This window comes from Cherax quadricarinatus, chromosome 1 (genome assembly GCF_038502225.1).
Source record: "Cherax quadricarinatus isolate ZL_2023a chromosome 1, ASM3850222v1, whole genome shotgun sequence".
Taxonomy (NCBI): Eukaryota; Metazoa; Arthropoda; class Malacostraca; order Decapoda; family Parastacidae; genus Cherax; species Cherax quadricarinatus.
In genome coordinates this window covers 52,829,109-52,849,930 of record NC_091292.1, presented here as the reverse complement: position 1 = coordinate 52,849,930, position 20,822 = coordinate 52,829,109, and the positions used below count along the sequence as shown (strand labels likewise).

At 39.8% G+C, this 20,822-nt stretch overlaps 2 protein-coding genes across 3 annotated transcripts in view; one reads left to right on the top strand and one right to left on the bottom strand.

Moving 5' to 3' along the window:
• LOC128685456 (glutamyl aminopeptidase-like) overlaps positions 1–20,822 on the top strand; it is a 626,129-nt gene that overhangs the window by 102,492 nt on the left and 502,815 nt on the right. The window lies entirely within an intron of this gene.
• The window catches only part of LOC128685448 (kinetochore protein NDC80 homolog), a 128,180-nt gene that overhangs the window by 52,663 nt on the left and 54,695 nt on the right, over positions 1–20,822 (bottom strand). For both annotated transcript variants that reach the window (XM_070082227.1, XM_070082230.1), the window contains exon 2: positions 19,645–19,736. In XM_070082227.1, coding sequence (XP_069938328.1) covers positions 19,645–19,727 — 83 coding nt within the window. In that variant the 5' untranslated portion in view covers positions 19,728–19,736. The remainder of the gene's footprint in view (positions 1–19,644; positions 19,737–20,822) is intronic.

The window sequence follows — 20,822 nt, the reverse complement described above, 5'->3', positions numbered from 1 at the left end:
GAAAAGTGTGTGCAGGAATTCAAGGAGTACAAACAGTGAAGGACTGAAACCTGAACATGTGTTCAATTGTGACGAAACAGGCCTCTTTTGGAAGAAAATGCCAAAGAGGACCTACATTACTCAGGAAGAAAAGGCACTGCCAGGACACAAGCCTATGAAAGACAGGCTGACACTCATGTTCTGTGCTAATGCTAGTGGGGATTTCAAAGTGAAACCATTACTAGTGTACCATTCTGAAAATCCCAGTGTTTTCAAGAAAAACAATGTTATGAAGAGTAAATTGTGTGTGTTTTGGAGATCTAATAATAAGGCATAGGTCACAAAGGACATTTTCGTCGAGTGGTTCAATGAAGTGTTTGGCCCTAGTGTGAAGAATTACCTCCTGGAAAAGAAATTGGATCTCAAGTGCCTTCTAGTAATGGACAATGCACCTGCTCATCCTCCAAACTTGGATGACCTAATTCTGAAGGAGCTTGGGTTCATCACAGTAAAGTTCTTGCCCCCGAATACCACTCCTCTCCTCTAGCCCATGGACCAGCAAATCATTTCAAACTTTAAAAAACTCTACACCAAAGCAATGTTTGAAAGGCGCTTTAATGTGACCTCAGACACTCACTTGACCCTAAGAGATTTTTGGAAAGAACACTTCAGTATTCTCCATTGCATAAGCCTTATAGGTAAAGCTTGGGAGGGAGTGACTACCAGGACTTTGAACTCTGCTTGGAGAAAATTGTGGCCAGATTGCATCCACAAGAGGGATTTTGAAGGGTTTCAGGCAGCCCCTGATAAGCCTATGTCAGTTGTGAACTCTATTGTCGCACTGGGGAGTTCCATGGGGTTGGATGCGAGTTTGGAGGATGTGGAAGTTGGTGGAGGACCACAACGAAGAGCTAACCACTGAGGAGCTGCAAGAGCTTCAGCAGGAAGAGCAACAGATCGCAGCTCAGAATCTTGCTGCAGAGGAGAAGAAAGAGAGATGGAAGAAGGTGCCTTCATCAGAAATTAAGGAGATTTTTGAAATGTGGGGTAGGATGGAAAGATTTATGGAGAAACATCACCCTGAGAAGGATGTTGCAAGCCATATCGACAAATTGTACAGTGACAGCCTTGGCCCATTTTAGGGAAGATTTAAAGAAACAGAGCTCTCTGGACAGTTTTTTTGCGAGACAGGACTCCAGTGACTCTCAAGCTGGTCCTAGTGGCATTAAGAAACAGAGAAGAGAAGTAACCCCAGAAAAGCAATTGGTACCTGAGGTGTTGATGGAAGGGGGATTTCCCTTCCAAACAGTAACTAATCCAATCTGTCTTCTTCTCCAGTCTTCCATACACTAAGAATCACCAATAAAGGTAAGTGTTATTCTGTTAATGTTTCATTCATCATTATTATTTTATTATCACACTGGCCAATTCCCACCAAGGCAGGGTGGCCCGAAAAAGAAAAACTTTCACCATCATTCACTCCATCACTGTCTTGCCAGAAGAGTGCTTTACACTACAGTTTTTAAACTGCAACATTAACACCCCTCCTTCAGAGTGCAAGCACTGTACTTCCCATCTCCAGGACTCAAGTCCGGCCTGCCGGTTTCCCTGAACCCCTTCATAAATGTTACTTTGCTCACCCTCCAACAGCACGTCAAGTATTAAAAACCATTTGTCTCCATTCACTCCTATCAAACACGCTCACGCATGCCTGCTGGAAGTCCAAGCCCCTCGCACACAAAACCTCCTTTACCCCCTCCCTCCAACCTTTCCTTGGCCGACCCCTACCCCACCTTCCTTCCACTACAGACTGATACACTAAGTCTCTGTTTCGCTCCATTCTCTCTACATGTCCGAACCACCTCAACAACCCTTCCTCAGACCTCTGGACAACAGTTTTGGTAATCCCGCACCTCCTCCTAACTTCCAAACTACGAATTCTCTGCATTATATTCACACCACACATTGCCCTCAAACATGACATCTCCACTGCCTCCAGCCTTCTCGCTGCAACATTCATCACCCATGCTTCACACCCATATAAGAGCGTTGGTAAAAGTATACTCTCATACATTCCCCTCTTTGCCTCCAAGGACAAAGTTCTTTGTCTCCACAGACTCCTAAGTGCACCACTCACCCTTTTCCCCTCATCAATTCTATGATTCACCTCATCTTTCGTAGACCCATCCGCTGACACGTCCACTCCCAAATATCTGAATACATTCACCTCCTCCATACTCTCTCCCTCCAATCTGATATCCAATCTTTCATCACCTAATCTTTTGGTTATCCTCATAACCTTACTCTTTCCTGTATTCACTTTTAATTTTCTTCTTTTGCACACCCTACCAAATTCATCCACCAATCTCTGCAACTTCTCTTCAGAATCTCCCAAGAGCACAGTGTCATCAGCAAAGAGCATCTGTGACAACAACCACTTTATGTGTGATTCTTTATCTTTTAACTCCACGCCTTTTGCCAAGACCCTCACATTTACTTCTCTTACAACCCCATCTATAAATATATTAAACAACCACGGTGACATCATACATCCTTGTCTAAGGCCTACTTTTACTGGGAAATAATTTCCCTCTTTCCTACATACTCTAACTTGAGCCTCACTATCCTCGTAAAAACTCTTCACTGCTTTCAGTAACCTACCTCCTACACCATACACCTGCAACATCTGCCACATTGCCCCCCTATCCACCCTGTCATACGCCTTTTCCAAATCCATAAATGCCACAAGACCTCTTTAGCCTTATATAAATACTGTTCACTTATATGTTTCACTGTAAACACCTGGTCCACACACCCCCTACCTTTCCTAAAGCCTCCTTGTTCATCTGCTAACCTATTATCCGTCTTACTCTTAATTCTTTCAATAATAACTCTACCATACACTTTACCAGGTATACTCAACAGACTTATCCCCCTATGATTTTTGCACTCTCTTTTGTCCCCTTTGCCTTTATACAAAGGAACTATGCATGCTCTCTGCCAATCCCTAGGTACCTTACCCTCTTCCATACATTTATTAAATAATTGCACCAACCACTCCAAAATTACATCCCCACCTGCTTTTAACATTTCTATCTTTATCCCATCAATCCCGGCTGCCTTACCCCCTTTCATTTTACCTACTGCCTCACGAACTTCCCCCACACTCACAACTGGCTCTTCCTCATTCCTACAAGATGTTATTCCTCCTTGCCCTATACACGAAATCACAGCTTCAATATCTTCATCAACATTTAACAATTCCTCAAAATATTCCCTCCATCTTCCCAATACCTCTAACTCTCCATTTAATAACTCTCCTCTTCTATTTTTAACTGACAAATCCATTTGTTCTCTTGGCTTCCTTAACTTGTTAATCTCACTCCAAAACTTTTTCTTATTTACAACAAAATTTGTTGATAACATCTCACCCACTCTCTCATTTGCTCTCTTTTTACATTGCTTCACCACTCTCTTAACCTCTCTCTTTTTCTCCATATACTCTTCCCTCATCATGTGCCATTGTATTGTTTATGTACTACATCTATATTTCATGTAAAAAAAATTTTTGTTTTAATACTTCTGGGTGTCGGGAACGGATTACGTAATTGCATTTACATTATTTCTTATGGGGAAAATTGATTCGAAAATTGTCTATTTCGATAATAGTCCCACTTCCAGGAACGGATTATGGACAATTATTGAGGGACCACTGTATGCGACATTTAACCCTTTCAGGGTTTCGGCCTTACTAGTACGGCTTACGTGCAGGGGTTTTTGACGTACTAGTACGCATAAATTCTAGCGCCATCAAATCTCGCGGGAAAAGGCTGGTAGGCCTAGATGCGAGAGAATGGGTCTGTGTGGTGGGTGTGTGCAGCAGGAAAAAAATCTGGGACCCAGTGGTGCATTGTGGGAACACCATCTTTGTAAACAATGTCCACCATGCCTTGTGGTAAGAAGTTCCTCACTCCTTGGCAAATTGGGACACTTTTGTTCCCCAGTGACAGTTCTAATACAGATGGAAGTGCCAGTGAAGATGAGTTTCGAGGTTTTGGTGAGGTCTTGACCAGAACTAATGACCATAATATCCGTAATAGTGAAGAAAACCCAGACGACCCTCAGCCTTCCACCTCTGGTGCTGGGCCGTCTTGTTCACGTTCATTTGTACCAGAATCAAAGAGGAAACTCCTATTTTCCCAAACCCCAGAATCAGATGTGAGAATCTGTGATGATAGTGATAGTGAATATGAACTACAAGCTCTTGAAACTAGTTCCAGTAGTGATAGTTCAGTGCAATATTCCCCAGTGAAGTGTCAGTATACATGACGATATATGCACTCTGGTAGTGTGCCATATGCTATTCCAAGGGGAAGGAGTACATCTCTGAGTACATCCCGTGGCTGTACAACAGGAACAGACAGTGAAAATGACGATGATAGTGTTGCAATTGGGATGGAAAATGTGCATGGTGGTGGTAGTGGTGGTGCCAGCCGTGAGGCCCCAGTAGTGGGCCATGCTGCCACCCACACCGCTACCTCAGCTGATCTACAACAAAGGCCACCATCCCCCACCCACCCACCACACCAGCCTCCACAACCACAACCACCTGTCATTGTCCAGTTCCCACCAGCAGACCACACCTGGGATTGGCAGGAAGCTGTCGATTTTGTTCCAAATCCCCACCAGTTTGATGACAGCCAAAGTAGAATACGGCCATCCTGTACACTTGGGAACAATGCCAGTGAACTGGAATGTTTCGAGTTATTCTTTGACGAACCCCTGATGGAAAGTATTGTCATGGAAAGCAGCACATACTACAAGTACACCATGGCAAACACAATACTTTCACCAAAATCACATCTACACCAGTGGAAGGAGACAACTGTGGCTGAAATGTATCTTTTCTTTGCCACAAAAATGCTTATGCCACATGTGTATAAACACAGTGTGAAATCATACTGGTCAACAGACCACCTGATTGCAACCCCAGGTTTCAGTGATATAATGCCAGTGAATCGATTTGTGCTAATGTTACGTATGCTTCACTTCTCAGACAAAACCAGGCCTGACAGAAACGACAGGTTATATAAGATTAGGCATGCGTTTATGTATCTGAAAGAGAAATTCAATATGTATTTTTATCCCTTCAGGAAGCTTGTAATTGACGAGTTTTTGATTCTGTTCAAAGGAAGACTCTTTCAAGCAGTACAAACCAAGCAAGAGGAAACGCTTTGGTATAAAGTTGTTTGTGCTTTGCGATTGTTACAGTGGTCTGGTATTGGATATTATTGTGTACACTGGAAGTTATACATTGCAAAATACCAGGAAGTTATTGGGCATCTCTGGTGATGTGGTTAGAACAATGATGGAACCATATCTTGGTAAGGGACATATATAAAGATAACTGGTACACAAGCCCCACACTCAGCGATTTTTCGCGAGTGAACATGACAGATGTGTGTGGCACAGTGCGTGCAAATCGGAAACATATGTCCAGGTTTGACACTGGTACTCAGAGGTGAGGTGCAGGCGTTTGCTGCCAATGACATCATGGCATTTCGGTGGCATGACAAACGAGATGTCACACTGTTGTCGTCAGTTCACCCTAATGAAATGGCAGACACTGGCAGGCAGCATAGAGAAAGCAATGAACCCATTCTAAAACCTGCAGCTGTGATGGACTACACCCTCAATATGCATTCAGTGGACAAATGTGACATGCAGATTGGGTTTGCTGATTGTGTTCGCAAGAGTTATAAGTGGTACATAAAACTCCTTTTCCATCTTCTGGACATTTCCATGCTGAATGCTTATAATATGTATAAGATGAGGACCAGAAACTAACCACCATACGGCGAATTCTGTTTGTCTGTCATCAGACAAATAGTATTCAAGTACCAAGGAACAGCACCTGCAATAGACCGCCCACAAAATTTTCAACAACTTCCTTCTCGTTTGAAGCATGGTGATCACTTCCTGGTAAAACTTCCTGCTACTGCTTTCAAGAAGAAGGCTCAAAAGAGGCGTTACGTCTGTGCACATACAAGAAAACGCCCACAACAACGCAGAGACACTCGTTTTATGTGTGAAGAATGTAAAACACCACTGTGCATGACACCATGTTTCAAAGACTTCCACAGGCTGCAGAACTTCTAGAAACATTCCCTGTGACTGTACATGTGTATATAAAATATAGAAAAATAGTAATAAACAACATTTTCATATCGTTTGTTTGTGCAAATATTTTTTGTAAACAACAAATGACAACAGTGTTTACGCCGTTACTGTGCAGTATTGAAAAAGAAATAGCTTACAAAATATTGATACTGGTCTCACAGGCCATAAAAGTTACTTGGAAAAAGAAAAATTAAAAAATAATAGAAATTAGTACACAAGAAAGTAAATAAAAGAATACCGGGTGACTGCAGTCGGCGATGTTGTCACATGGTGCCCCTTTTTTGTCAACTTCACGCTTCCATATCTCAGTAAGTACTGATCATAAAATATTTTTGTTTAGCCTATAATGTTCAGTAAAATAAAGTATTTTTTCATAAGAATTTTTTTTTTTTTTTTTTTTTTTAAATTTGGCCGACCCTGAGAACAAGTCTCTGACAGGGCCTGTCGACCCTGAAAGGGTTAATGAGACTCGGTGATTATTATTATCATTTCTAATGTAGCGTCATTTGTGCAAGTCATCTGGCTACCACATCTCATATTTATGTTTATTTATTCTACTGTGGGGTGTATTTATCATCTTTATATGTTATGCATCGTGTTTATTATATAATTTTTAAAAAATATCATAGATGGATTAATGAAAATGTGTATATTAACGTAATATACGACATTTAAATAAGACTCGGTGATTATTATTATCATCACTAATATGACATCTCAAGATATAAGACACTCTTACTGATTTTCATGTGAACCTGCACGCCAGCACAGTATGTAAGTTTATTTAGGTACAGGTATACATAAGTATAATTATCAGAGTACGTGTATATATAAAATACGAAATAACTTTCAAGAACACTTGAAATTTTGGAGTTTCCAGACATAATGGAGAGACTTAGTGCTTACGGATCTCACAGAGAATACACAAATAACCCGCACATAAAAGACAGAAGCTTACGACGACGTTTCGGTCCGACTTGGACCATTGACAAAGTCACACTAACAGAGGAGGAGCAGGACGGCTATATATAGGCAGGAAGACGTGGAGGTAGTAGTAGTGGTAGTAGTAGTAGTAGTAGTAGTACAAGAATTGTATATAATACCGACAGGATGAAATGACACATGCACAACACCCGGGCATCCCCACCGTAGACGTTTCGCCATCCAGCCAGCCACTGGATGGCGAAACGTCCACAACAAAGACAACCAGACGCCGCACATGTGTCTAATTTCATCAGTAGATGTAGTAGTAGAAGAAGAGGTAGTAGTAGTGGTAGTGGTAGAAGTGGGAAATAAGGAAGACGAGCCAGTCAAATACAGTCTACTACTACATCTACTGATGAAATTAGACACATGTGCGGCGTCTGGTTGTCTTTGTTGTGGACGTTTCGCCATCCAGTGGCTGGCTGGATGGCGAAACGTCTACGGTGGGGATGCCCGGGTGTTGTGCATGTGTCATTTCATCCTGTCGGTATTATATACAATTCTTGTACTACTACTACTACTACTACTACCACTACTACTACCTCCACCTCTTCCTGCCTATATATAGCCGTCCTGCTCCTCCTCTGTTAGTGTGACTTTGTCAATGGTCCAAGTCGGACCGAAACGTCGTCGTAAGCTTCTGTCTTTTATGTGCGGGTTATTTGTGTATCGTTCCAGTCACGGTATTGTGCCTTTTTGTTACTCACAGAGAATGTAAACAAACCGGGTGGGGCGCAGTGACCATATTAGAAAGTCAGGTGGGGGGAGCCGAATAGCGAGTTTTGGTCATAATTTGAAATGACCGTATTAGCGGAATGCCGTAAAGCGGGGCCCTACTGTATTTAGCATTTAGTCTAGGGTGATTAAGTGGCTTTTGAGAAGAGTTCTAAACTGATTTTCAGACTGGGTTACTTTAATATATTCTGGTAATGAATTCCATGTTTTAGGGCCCTTTATGTGCATAGAGCTTTTTACAGTGTGATACTGACACGAGGTATATCAAAAAGAGATCTGTGTCTTGTGTTGTGGTCATGTGTCCTGTTTAAGTTGGTGAGGAGAAGTTTGAGTGGAGGGTTTATATTTGCGTGTATTGTTCTGTGTATGTAGTAGGCACATGAATAAGTATGGATTTTCTTAATGGTGAGCAGATTCAGACTTGAAAATTGGTGGAGTATGCTGGCGGGAGTGGGAATTCGTTATCATTATTACTGCTGCCTTTTGCTGGGTTATAAGGGGTTTTAGGTGATGATGTTGTTCATCCCCATACACAAATTCCATATGTAAGATAAGGGTATATGAGTGTATGGTACAGTGCCAGGAAAGCTGATTGTGGAACGTAGTACCTTATCTTTGATAGTATGCCTACAGTCTTGGAGATTTTCTTGGTGATTTGTTGTATGTGTGTCCGGAACTTAAGGCTACTGTCAAGGTGGATACCTAGGAATTTTCCCTCTGAGTCTTATGACTGATGATCCATTTAGCATTATGTTAATTGGATCATTTGCAGCTTTGTTTCCAACTGAATGAAATAGTTTCATCAGTATTCAAGGTAAGTTTATTAGTCATCATCCAGGCAGATATTTTCTGCAATTCGACATTGACTGTGTTTGGGTGGGAAATGACATATGTAGTGTCATCTGCAAATAATATGGGTTTGAGTAGCTGTGATGCATTCAGTAGATCATTGATGTAGACGAGAAAGAAGAGTGGTCCAAGGACGCTTCCTTGCGAGACTCCTACTGTGATTGGTTGGGTGGAAGAGTTTGCATCATTTGCATACACATATTGAGTTCTGTTACTAAGGACATATTGAGTTCTGTTACTAAGGTATGATTTTAGGTAGTTGAGGGAGTGGCCTCTGATACCATCGTGCTTTAATTTGGAGTACAGCAGTTCATGGTCGACTGTATAGAAAGCTTTACGTAAATCAATGAAAATGCCCAGCGGGACTTCTTTCTTTTTGAGTGCGGTATATATTAGTTCCAGCATGTGTATGATAGCATCATTCGTGCTTTTATTATTCCTGAATCCAAACTGACAAGGGTTTATGTTGTGCGAGACGAGGTAGGAATAGATCTGTCTATGAATTAATTTTTCAAAGATTTTAGAGAGCAGTGGTAAGTTAGATATTAGTCTATAGTTATTCAAGTCAGCTTGGTTACCTCCTTTGTGGATCGGAGTGACCCTCGCTATTTTGAGGATTATTGGGAAGGTAGCCGATTCAATGGATTTGTTAACCCTTTCAGGGTCCAAGGCCCAAATCTGGAGTCACGCACCAGTGTCCAAGAATTTTCAAAAAAAAAATTTGTTATTTTTTCTTATGAAATCGTAGAGAATCTTTTTGTGAAGGTAATAAAACAAAAAGTACGAAATTTGGTGGAAAATTGACGAAATTATGCTCTCGCGAATTTTGATGTGTCAGCGATATTTACGAATCGGCGATTTTGCCGACTTTGACTCCCATTTTAGGCCAATTACATTATTCCAATCAACCAAATTCTTAGCTATTTCACTAGTATTACTTCTATTCTATCGATTGAGCACAAGAAATCGCCAAGTCAACTGTTTCAACTACAAAATAAAGTGATCGGAAATTGTTAATTTGGCCAATTTAACACAAAGTTTAAAATATTCCAATTTCAAAATAGGGTCCAGAATGAACAATGTAGGCATTCCTGGCACTAAACGAACATTTCCTCTGTTCATTAGTTATGTTTTGAGGTACAAATAAATTCCATTTTGATTTTTTATTCACATAATGAATTTTTATTCACACCAAAAAATAGAAGATTTACTGTTATGCAATACTGTAATAATTGTATAAATATCATCACCATATTTGTGAATGTATATTAGACCCACCAGCTGACGTGTATTAGATGTGTGAGGTCGTTTGTTTACTCTTGAATATTGGCAAAAATTTAACATTTCTGCTACTTTGAGCTCAGTTTCAAGCCATTTCCAGTGCTAAAACCAATAAAAATCATCTCTATTTCTGTAATATGTCTTCCATTCTATCAAATGAGACCAAGAAATCGCAAATACAACTATAAAAAACATACGAAAAAACACTGCAAAGTTGCTGTTTTAATCGAAAAATCAGGATTTCATTTTTTTTCTCTCATTATACACAGTGTGCTGCAGGATCTGTTTTATGTGGTGCACACATACCACATAGATGTATTCTCTCATATCTAGGCCCAAATGTACCACTCACAGTTTATCAGAGCGAGCTGAGCTCATGGCGTAGATCTACGGTTTAGACCCTGAACGTAAAGCCGTAGATCTACGGGACGGACCCTGAAAGGGTTAAAGAGCGTTGCAATAATTGGTGACAATACTCGAGAAGCTTTTTTGTACATAAAATCAGGCAAGCTGTTTATGTTTCCTGCCTTGTTTTTAAGGGTGCTTATGATGAGCGTAACTTCTATGGGGTTGGTTGGAGCTAGGAATAGCGTATTTGGGTAGGTACCTATGAGGTAGTCTGATGGACGGGTGTTTACGCTTGGTATTTTATTCGCTAGATTTTTACCTATGGTGGAGAAGAAAACATTGAGTCTGTCTGCTGTTTCAGTAGGGGCTCATCTGATTTTGTTAGTATGATTGTTTTGTTTTTGGATAACTTTATTTCCAAGAATTTCAGATAGTTTTCCAGGTTTTTTCATATCACCTTTGATGCTATGTACATAAAAGGCCCAAAGATCTGGAACTTGCTACTGGAACAGGTCAAGAATCCCCTGACAGCTTATAAATTTAGGACTGCTAAAAAATCATCTTATCTCACAATATTAACCAAATCAACCAAACATCTCCTAATTAGTCTTATTATGTGACCACCTAGCTTTTTAATTCTGCCATTCAAAAAAGTATTACCACCTGCACCATTACTTGTAAGGTAGATTTTGTGTATAATTTCAAGCTTATTTTACCGAACCCTACTCACTTGTATTAAGTTTAAATAAGATTGTAAAACAGCTAACCACTATTACTTGTCTAGTTTTAAGTGTAGTTACTATGTACAGTGGACCCCCGGCATATGATGGCATCGGCATATGTTAAATCCGGCATACGATACATTTTAGCGCAAAAATTTTGCCTCGCCACACATTAAAAAACCCGCCACACGCAATTCGTCTGGGATGCGTCCCACGTGTGTCCTCAGCTGCCCCGTGCGTGCTAGTGTTTACAAGCAGCCAGTGTGGTCGCATCCACGCATACAATCGGTACATTTCATATCATCCCAGCATTTTTAGTGACTGTACCTGCAAAATAAGTCACCATGGGCCCCAAGAAAGCTTGTAGTGCCAACTGTGCGGTAAAAAAGGTGAAAAATTACTATGGAAATGAAGAAAGAGATAATTGCTAAGTACAAAAGTGGAGTGCGTGTCTCGGAGCTGGCCAGGTTGTATACCAAACCCCAATCAACCATCGCTACTATTGTGGCCAACAAAACGGCAATCGAGGAATCTGTTCTTGCAAAAGGTGCAAGTTTGTTTTCGAAACAGAGATCGCAAGTACTCGAAGATGTTGAGAGACGGTTATTGGTGTGGATAAATGAAAAACAGATAGCAGGAGATACCATCTCTTAAGCGATCATATGTAAAAAGGGTGGGAAATACATACTATCATATCACGGACAGCTGTTGCTGCAGCACGGTCAGCTGGTCCTAGTGGCATTAAAAGAAGGGGGGAAGTAACCCCAGAAAAGGACGTGCTACCTAGTCCTAATGGAAGGGGATTCCCCTTCTAAACATTACAACTTCCACACTGTCCCCTCCTCCCATCCCATCAATCATCACCAGATCTTCAATAAAGGTAAGTGTCAGTTTGTGTGTATTAAATTAATATTTTCATGTGGTAAAAATTTTTTTTTTTTTTCATACTTCGTGGTGTCTTGCACGGATTAATTTGATTTCCATTATTTCTTATGGGGAAAATTAATTAGCCTTATGATAATTTTGGCTTACAATGAGCTCTTAGGAACGGATTAATATCGTATGCCAGGAGTCTACTGTACTATTATCTCATCTAGTTTTAATTAGTTACTATGTATTAGGATTAGTCTGCCCAAAATGCCTAGACATGATAGTGGCTATCTTTGTACTTAGCAAATCACAATTGTAATTACACATTGTAACATTTACAAAGAAATAAACTTTACTTTACTGTACAATACATGTTAAAATATTTTTGTCATTAGCTTATAGTGAAGGACCTGGGAGTGGTAATGTCTGAGGATCTCACCTTCAAGGATCACAACAGTGCCACTATCACATCTACAATGAAACTGATAGGATGGATAATGAGAACATTCAAGACAAGAGATGCCAAGTCAATGATGATCCTTTTAAAATCACTTGTTGTCTCTAGGCTGGAATACTGCTGTGCATTAACATCTCATTCACATCTGCCTTGCATGGGCCAGTAGGCCTTCTGCAGTGTTCCTCCATTCTTATGTTCTTATGAAACTGCAGACTAGAGAATGTACAGAGAACCTTTACTGCACATTTAAGTTCCATCAAACACCTTAACTACTGGGAATGCTTGGAAGAACTTGACTTGTATTCACTGGAGTGCAGGCAAGAGAGATGAGAGATACAGGTGACCTTCCACATTTGCAAGGGTTAGGGGATCAAGAACCTTGCGAATGTTGAAAATTCACAAATGTTTGGTGCACAAATATATTATAGGGAAATATAATAATAGAATTTACTTAGCCAAACAATACTGCTTCCTTAACCTATTGAACTATGAACAATCATAAAAGACACGAAAACATCGTAAAATACATACATGTATTGTATATACATACATGTTATGGTTTAATAGCAAATAATGAATAAACAAAACACTTACCACTCGTAAGGTAAGGCAGACGAACTCTGATGACTTGTGATGATGATGACAATGACGATAATGATGGGTGACGATAGTTAGCCACGCAGTTACTGCTGACAGATGAAAGGAGGTGATTATATGGAGTGTGACTGCATGGCATGATGAGTTTAGTGTGTGGATTCTAACTCTTCACTGCCAGTGTCACTACCGATAACAGAAGGTAGATCACCAACTGGCAGAGCATTAGCAGGCTTCCTTGTGAAGAACATTGTGATGGACAACTGAGATCTACAAACATATCTACAAACAGAGTTTTGTAGGGAATTATGCTCCTATCAATGTTGGTCATCACATTCAAAGCCCTCAACATTGATGGGTCCATGCCGTAAAAAATTTGTTTGAGCTGTGCTGTCATCCTCATTGCTTGCCCTAGTTTTTCAAGGATGAGGGCTTGAGGCTGATGGGCCTCAGCAACACTCTCCTCTTCTTCATCCTCATTCTCTGCCTGTACAATCTCCAACACCTCTTCATCATTTAGGCCCAGTGCATGCTCTTCAATCAGTTCTCTCGCCTCACCCTCCTGGGCATTCGCGAATGTTCGAAGCTTGCAAAAGTGGAACTTGCGAATGTGGAGGGCCACCTGTACATCATAATGGAAGACCCTGGAGGGACTGGTCCCTAACCTGCACAAAGAAATCACTCCCTACAAAAGCAAAAGACTTGCAGGCGATGCAACATACCTCCAGTGAAAAGTAGGGGAGCCACTGGTACATTAAGAGAAAACACAGCAAGTGTCCAGGGCCCATGACTGTTCAACAGCCTCCTACCAGCCATAAGGGGAATTACCAATAGACCCCTGGCTATCTTCAAGAGGGAGCTGGACAGATACCTGAATTCAGTGCTGGATCAGCCGAGCTGTAGTCTGCACGTTGAACTACGTGTGACCAGCAGTAACAGCCTCGTTGATCAGACCCTTATCCACCAAGAAGCCTGGTCATGGACTGGGTCACTAGGGCACTGATCCCCGGAATACCCTCCAGGTAGTGAGTGGCGATTATATTTATTGTATGAAGTGAGAATAAATGAAGAATGAGTATACAGTGGACCCCCGGTTAACAGCCAGTTTGGTTATCGGCCAACTCGGTTATCAGCCGTTTTTTCGGCACCCGGTTATCGGCTGTTTGGGACGCGCCCATCCACCAGCTGGGGCCGCTTGCGCGTCAGTTTGGCTTTGTCTCTCGGTGGCTGAGGAAGCTTCTGCTCATACATCCAAACATTTTGCTTATTTCCCATTTTTGCAGTGCAACTGAAATAAGTAACCATTACTCCAGAGAAAGTTCCTGTGGCAAAAAAAATGAGAAACACCATGGAATTTAAGCGTGAAGTGATAGAAAAGTTTGAAAGTGGTATGAAGGTGGTGGAACTTGCTAGGATGTACAGCAAGAATAAATCAACAATTACATCCATCCTGGCAAAGAAAGAACAAATCAAAGATGCTAATGTTGCAAAAGGAGTAACTTGTCTAACTAAACAATGGCCACCAATAATGGAAGAGATGGAAAAATTATTATTATTGTGGATTAAGGAAAAAGAATTAGTGGGAGACAGTGTTGTGGAGTCTAGTGTTTGTGAGAAGGCAAGGCAGTTGCATGAGGATCTTGCAAAGAAAATGCCTGGAATAAGTGCTGCAGTTTGTGAATTTAGGGCCAGCAAAGGATGGTTTAATAGATTTAAGAAGCATAGTGGCATACACAGTGTTGTAAGGCATGGTGAGGCTGCAATTTCTAACAAATGTGCGGCTGAAAAGCATGTTCATGAATTCCAGAACTATGTAAAGGCTGAAGGATTCGAACCCCAACAAGTGTTCAATTGTGACGAAACAGGCCCGTTTTGGAAGAAAATGCCAAACAGGATCTACATTAACCAGGAGGAAAAGGCACTGCCAGGACACAAGCCTATGAAGGACAGGCTTACTCTTTTGTTGTGTGGTAATACTAGTGGGGATTTCAAAGTGAAGCCTTTACTCGTGTATCACTCAGAAAATCCAAGAGTGTTCAAGAAAAACAATGTCATGAAGAATAGATTGTTTGTGATGTGGAAAGCTAATCGTAAGGCATGGGTCACAAGGCAAATTTTCGAAGAGTGGGTAAATGATGTGTTTGGCTCAAGTGTGAAAAAATACCTCCTGGAAAAGAAATTGCTACTCAAGTGCCTCCTGTTACTGGACAATGCTCCTGCACATCCTCAAGACTTGAAAGACCAAATGTTTAGGGACTTCAATTTTATAAAAGTGAAGTTCTTGCCTCCTAACACCACTTCTCTCCTCCAGCTCATGGACCAGCAAGTCATTTCTAACTTCAAAAAACTCTACACAAAAGCAGTGTTTCAAAAGTGCTTTGAAGTGACCTCAGACACTCAGTTGACCCTAAGACAGTTCTGGAGGAATCACTTCACTATCCTCCACTACATAAGCCTTATAGGTAAGGCTTGGGAGGGAGTGACTTCCAGGACTTTGAACTCTGCTTGGAGAAAACTGTGGCCAGATTGTGTCCAAGAGAGGGATTTTGAAGGGTTTGAGGCTGACTCTGACCCTGCCGACCCTGTGGACTATTGTGGCACTGGGGAAGTCCATGGAGTTGGAGGTGAGCGGCGAGGATGTGAAAGAGTTGGTGGAGGACCACAGGGAAGAGCTAACCAGTGAAGAGCGGCAAGAGCTTCAACTCGAACAGTAACAGACTGCAGCTGAGGAACTTGCTTCAGAGGAGGAAGAGGGAGTGAAGGAGGTGCCTTCTTCAGAGATTAAAGAGGTGTATGTAATGTGGACTAGGGTGCAAGCTTTTGTAGAGAAACACCACCCTGACAAAGCTGAAACAAGCCATATCTGCAACATGTTTAGTGACAAAACCCTATCCCACATCAGGGAAATCTTAACCCTTTCAGGGTCAAGAGGCCCTCTCTTAACCTTTAAATGGTCCAAACATATATACACGTTTTTTCAACATTTGAAAGTGTAAAAAATTGTAGATCTTTTTTTTTGTTTTTCATTTGAAAATGTGTAAAAAATCTTTTATCTACATTTGTTTTTTTGTCATGTTCGAAAATATGTAAAAAAAAAAAAAAATGTAGATCTACGTTTGGAGCACTACGGATTTGAACGTCGATCTGTTTGGACCGTTTAAGGGTTAACCCTTTCAGGGTCCGTCCCGTAGATCTACGGCTTTACGTTCAGGGTCCAAACCGTAGATCTACGTCATGAGCTCAGCTCACTCTGATAAACTGTGAGTGGTACATTTGGGCCTAGATATGAGAGAATACATCTATGTGGTATGTGTGCACCACATAAAACAGATCCTGCAGCACACTGTGTATAATGAGAGAAAAAACTGAAATCATGATTTTTCGATTAAAACAGCGACTTTGCAGTGTTTTTTTGTATGTTTTTTATAGTTGTATTTGCGATTTCTTGGTCTCATTTGATAGAATGGAAGACATATTACAGAAAGAGATGATTTTGATTGGTTTTAGCACTGGAAATGGCTTGAAACTGAGCTCGAAGTAGCTCAAAATGTTAAATTTTTGCTGATATTCAAGAGTAAACAAACGACCTCGCACATCTAATACACGCCAGCTGGTGGGTCTAATATGCATTCACAAATATGGTGATGATATTTATACAATTATTACAGTATTGCATAGCAGTAAATCTTCTATTTTTTGGTGTGAATAAAAATTCATTATGTGAATAAAAAATCAAAATGGAATTTATTTGTAACGCCTCAAAAAGTAACTAATGAACAGAGGAAATGTTAGTTTAGTTCCAGGAATACCTACATTGTTTATTCTGGACCCCATTTTGAAATTGGAATATTTTGAACTTTGTGTTAAATTGGCCAAATTAACAATTTCCGATCACTTTATTTCGTAGTTGAAAGAGTTGACTTGGCAATTTCTAGTGCTCAATCGATAGAATAGAAGTAATACTAGTGAAATAGCTAAGAATTTGGTTGACTGGAATATTGTAATTGGCCTAAACTGGGAGTCAAAGTCGGCAAAATCGCCGATTCGTAAATATCGCTGACACATCAAAATTCGCGAGAGCATAATTTCGTCAATTTTCCATCAAATTTCTTACTTTTTGTTTTATTACCTTCACAAAAAGATTCTCTACCATTTCATAAGAAAAAATAACAAATTTTTTTTTTTTAAATTCTTGGACACTGGGGCACCACTTCAGATTTGGGCCTTGGACCCTGAAGGGGTTAAATTTGTTCTCAGGGTCAAAAATTTTTTGGAAAAAAAAAAAATTATTTTTTCTTATGAAATGATAGAGAATCTTTTCCCTATCATAACGACACCAAAAGTATGAAATTTGATGGAAAACTTCCGGAACAATGCTCTCACGAAGTTAGCGGTCTCGCTGATGCGTAAACATCGGCGATTCCGCCCACTTTGAGCCCTATTTTTGGCCAATTCTTGTGTACTAGTCGACAAAAATCACATTTCGCTAGAACTCCATTTTTTCTATCGAATGAGTACAAGAAACCACCCATTTACCAATTTCAACTATCCAATTAAGTTGTTAGAAATTGGCAATTTTGCCAATTTCACACAAATTTCAGAAAATGCCAATTTCCAAATAGGGTTCAGAATAAACAAGAAAGACATTCCTGGCACTAAAATAAGTTCTCTGATCGTTAGTCACATCCCCAGGCCCCTCTTATATTTCTTTTGCTTTCCACTTTGAATTTTTATTCTTACAAAAAAATAGAAGATTTACTGTTATGCAGACTACTGCATTAGTGTAGAAATGGTATAAATAATATCAGCGCACTTGTGAAAGAATATCAGACTCGCCAGTTGACGTGTATTGAACGCTTGGCATGATTTGTTTACTTTCGAACTTTGGTAAAAATCGAACATTTCTGCAAATTTGAGCTCAATTTGAAGGTACTTTTCACTGTGAAACCAGTCAAAAATCATCTCAATTTCTGTAATATGTCTTCCATTCTATAAAATGAGACCAGGAAAACTAGAATAGAACCATAAATACCATACGAAAATACAGTGCAAAGTCGCTGTTTTAATCCAAAAAACAGTTTTTTTTTTCTCATTATGCACTGTGTGCTGCAGGATTTTTTTTATACCACACACACTGACCACAGAGCCATTCTTTCATATGTAGGTCTACCAGCTTTCTCTCGCTAGATATGAAGGCACTAGAATTTAGGCATACTAGCACGTCAATAACCCTGGTGCCTAAGCCGTACTAGTACGTCGAAAACCCTGAAAGGGTTAAAGAGACACCAGAAACAGAGCACTCTGGATAGTTATTTTGTGAGACAGGGGTTCAGTGACTCAAGCTGGCCCTAGTGGCATAAAACAACAGAGAAGGGAAGTAACCCCAGAGAAGGCTTTGTTACCTAAAGTCTTTATGGAGGGAGATTTCCCTTCCAAACACTAACTCCTCCCTCTTTCCTCCTCCCTATCTTCCAGAAGCCAGCATTAGTCTTCAATAAAGGTATGTAATACTTACACAATTGTAAAAAAAATTATTTTTTTTGTGAATATTTTTGTTAGGAACGGATTAATTGTATTTCCATTAATTCTTATGGGAAATATTAATTCGGTTTTCAGACATTTCGGTTATCGGCCAACCTTCTGGAACGGATTACGGCCAATAACCGGGTGTCCACTGTAACTGAAAACTGCTGTATTAGTGAAATGCTGAAATACAGATCCTGACTGTAAATATAAAAAAAAGGCAATTAAAATTAAACACAGAAAAAAGAATAAGGTAATAAGAGTAACAAAGTAAGGGCAATGAAAGATGGAATGTGCAAGTGGGAGGGAGTATGGAGGGAGTGAACGTATATGGGTCACCCTCCATCAGTGAGAGAAGGATGGTGTTAAAAAAGATGGAAATCGCTGATGTTTTCCTCATTGGCATTTTTTATATTCCTATGTAACTCAGGATAAATTTTTGAGAAACTCCAGATATGTAGAGTTCAAGCAGAGTCCTTTTCTCCAAGTCCTAACACATTCTCAACTTTGTGGAACAGGACATGGAAAAGAAATACACTCACAAACCAATCAAATGCTACAACTATTAGAAATTAAAAAAAAAAAAAAACTGAAGACAGGACACCTGTAGCTACAAATCTTATAGGTAATTACTGTATTATAAACCAGGATAGAGCACACTTATGTGCTGGAGGCAAGTAGAACAGCAAGATATTGCCACACACAACCCTATACATATTTTACATTAAATGCTGCATACACAAACTATTATATGCAAGATTTTATCTTTTACTTTATACATTTTTAGCGCCTGACAAAAACATTTTACAGCACATCATGTATTATAAAAAAGTCTCCCAGAAAGCTAGTTAAGCATCATCATTTCATATTTCTAAATTCAATAGTTATTAGTCATGATATATGGTCAAGACAATACATATAGGCAAATTACAGTAAATATATTTTTACAGACAAAACACACACACACACACACACACACACACACACACACACACACACAAAAAAAAAAAAAAAAAGTGTATAATTAGAGTACAGTATTTAACCTTCAGAAAATAATTTAACTCAAACCAACAGTGATTCTTAACATAGGCCCTAATGATTAATAAGACAGCCTATACTAACCTGTTGCTTGGAGTACTGTCAGTATTGCGTGACTTGGCCCCGGATCGCTGAACGCTTCCCATTCCCAAATTTGACCTCCTCATGATCCCGACCTAAATTATAAATAATACATAAATATAACATGGCCTAATATTTTCATCATCATAAAATAAAATTATTTTCAAAGTATAATAGGTTATATTTGTTACACAAGCACAGAACTTTGAACAGCACTTTCTTTCGTCAACCTGCTGGTTTCCACTTTGTAGGTAAAATGACAGAACAATACCCACAAAGTATCATTTTCTCAAACGGTAACATGTTCTTAACCCTACAATCAGGATCAAGACAAAATATATGTACTATATCTGTATTCGGAAATACGGAAAAATTGGTAGTGTTACGTGGAGAAATTAACGGGGGTACAAGCATAATTATTATTTATTGGTCCAATTTCAATGGAATTTTTACTGTGAATTAAGCAGCAGCTGAAACCTAGACACATTTTTAGTAACCTTTTTTCTTACATGTTAGACAGAAAAAAATAGTGCCCTATTTTATAGGGCTTAACCTTTTCAGGGTTGGTGCCATACTAGTAAGGCTTGCACGCCAGGGTTGGTGCCATATTAGTACAGTGGTCCCTCGTTTTTCGTAATTAATCTGTTCCTGGAGGAGCTACTATAAACGAAATTTACGATTTGCGAATCAATTTTCCCCATAAGAAATAATGTAAATACAATTAATCCGTTCCTGACACCCAGAAGTATTAAAACAAAAAAATTTTTTACATGAAATATACATGTAGTACATAAACAATACAATGGGAAATGATGAATAAAATATTAACAGCATAATACTTACCTTTATTGGAGATTCTTCTTAGTGTATGGGAGACAGGAGGAGGAGAGACATTGGATTGTTTACAGTTTGGAAGGGGAATCCCCTTCCAGCAACACCTCAGGTACCAATTGCTTCTCTGGGGTTGCTTCTCTTCTCTGTTTCTTAATGCCACTAGGACCACCTTGGGAGTCACTCTAGTCCTGTCTCGCAAAGTAACTGTGGAGAGAGCTCTGTTTCTGGCGTCTCTTTAACACTTCCCTAAAATGACCCAAGACTTTGTCACTGTACATATTTCTCACCTTCTTTACCACAGGCTTGGCACTAGGAGCTTTTTTTGGAGCCATGGTAGCTTATTTAGT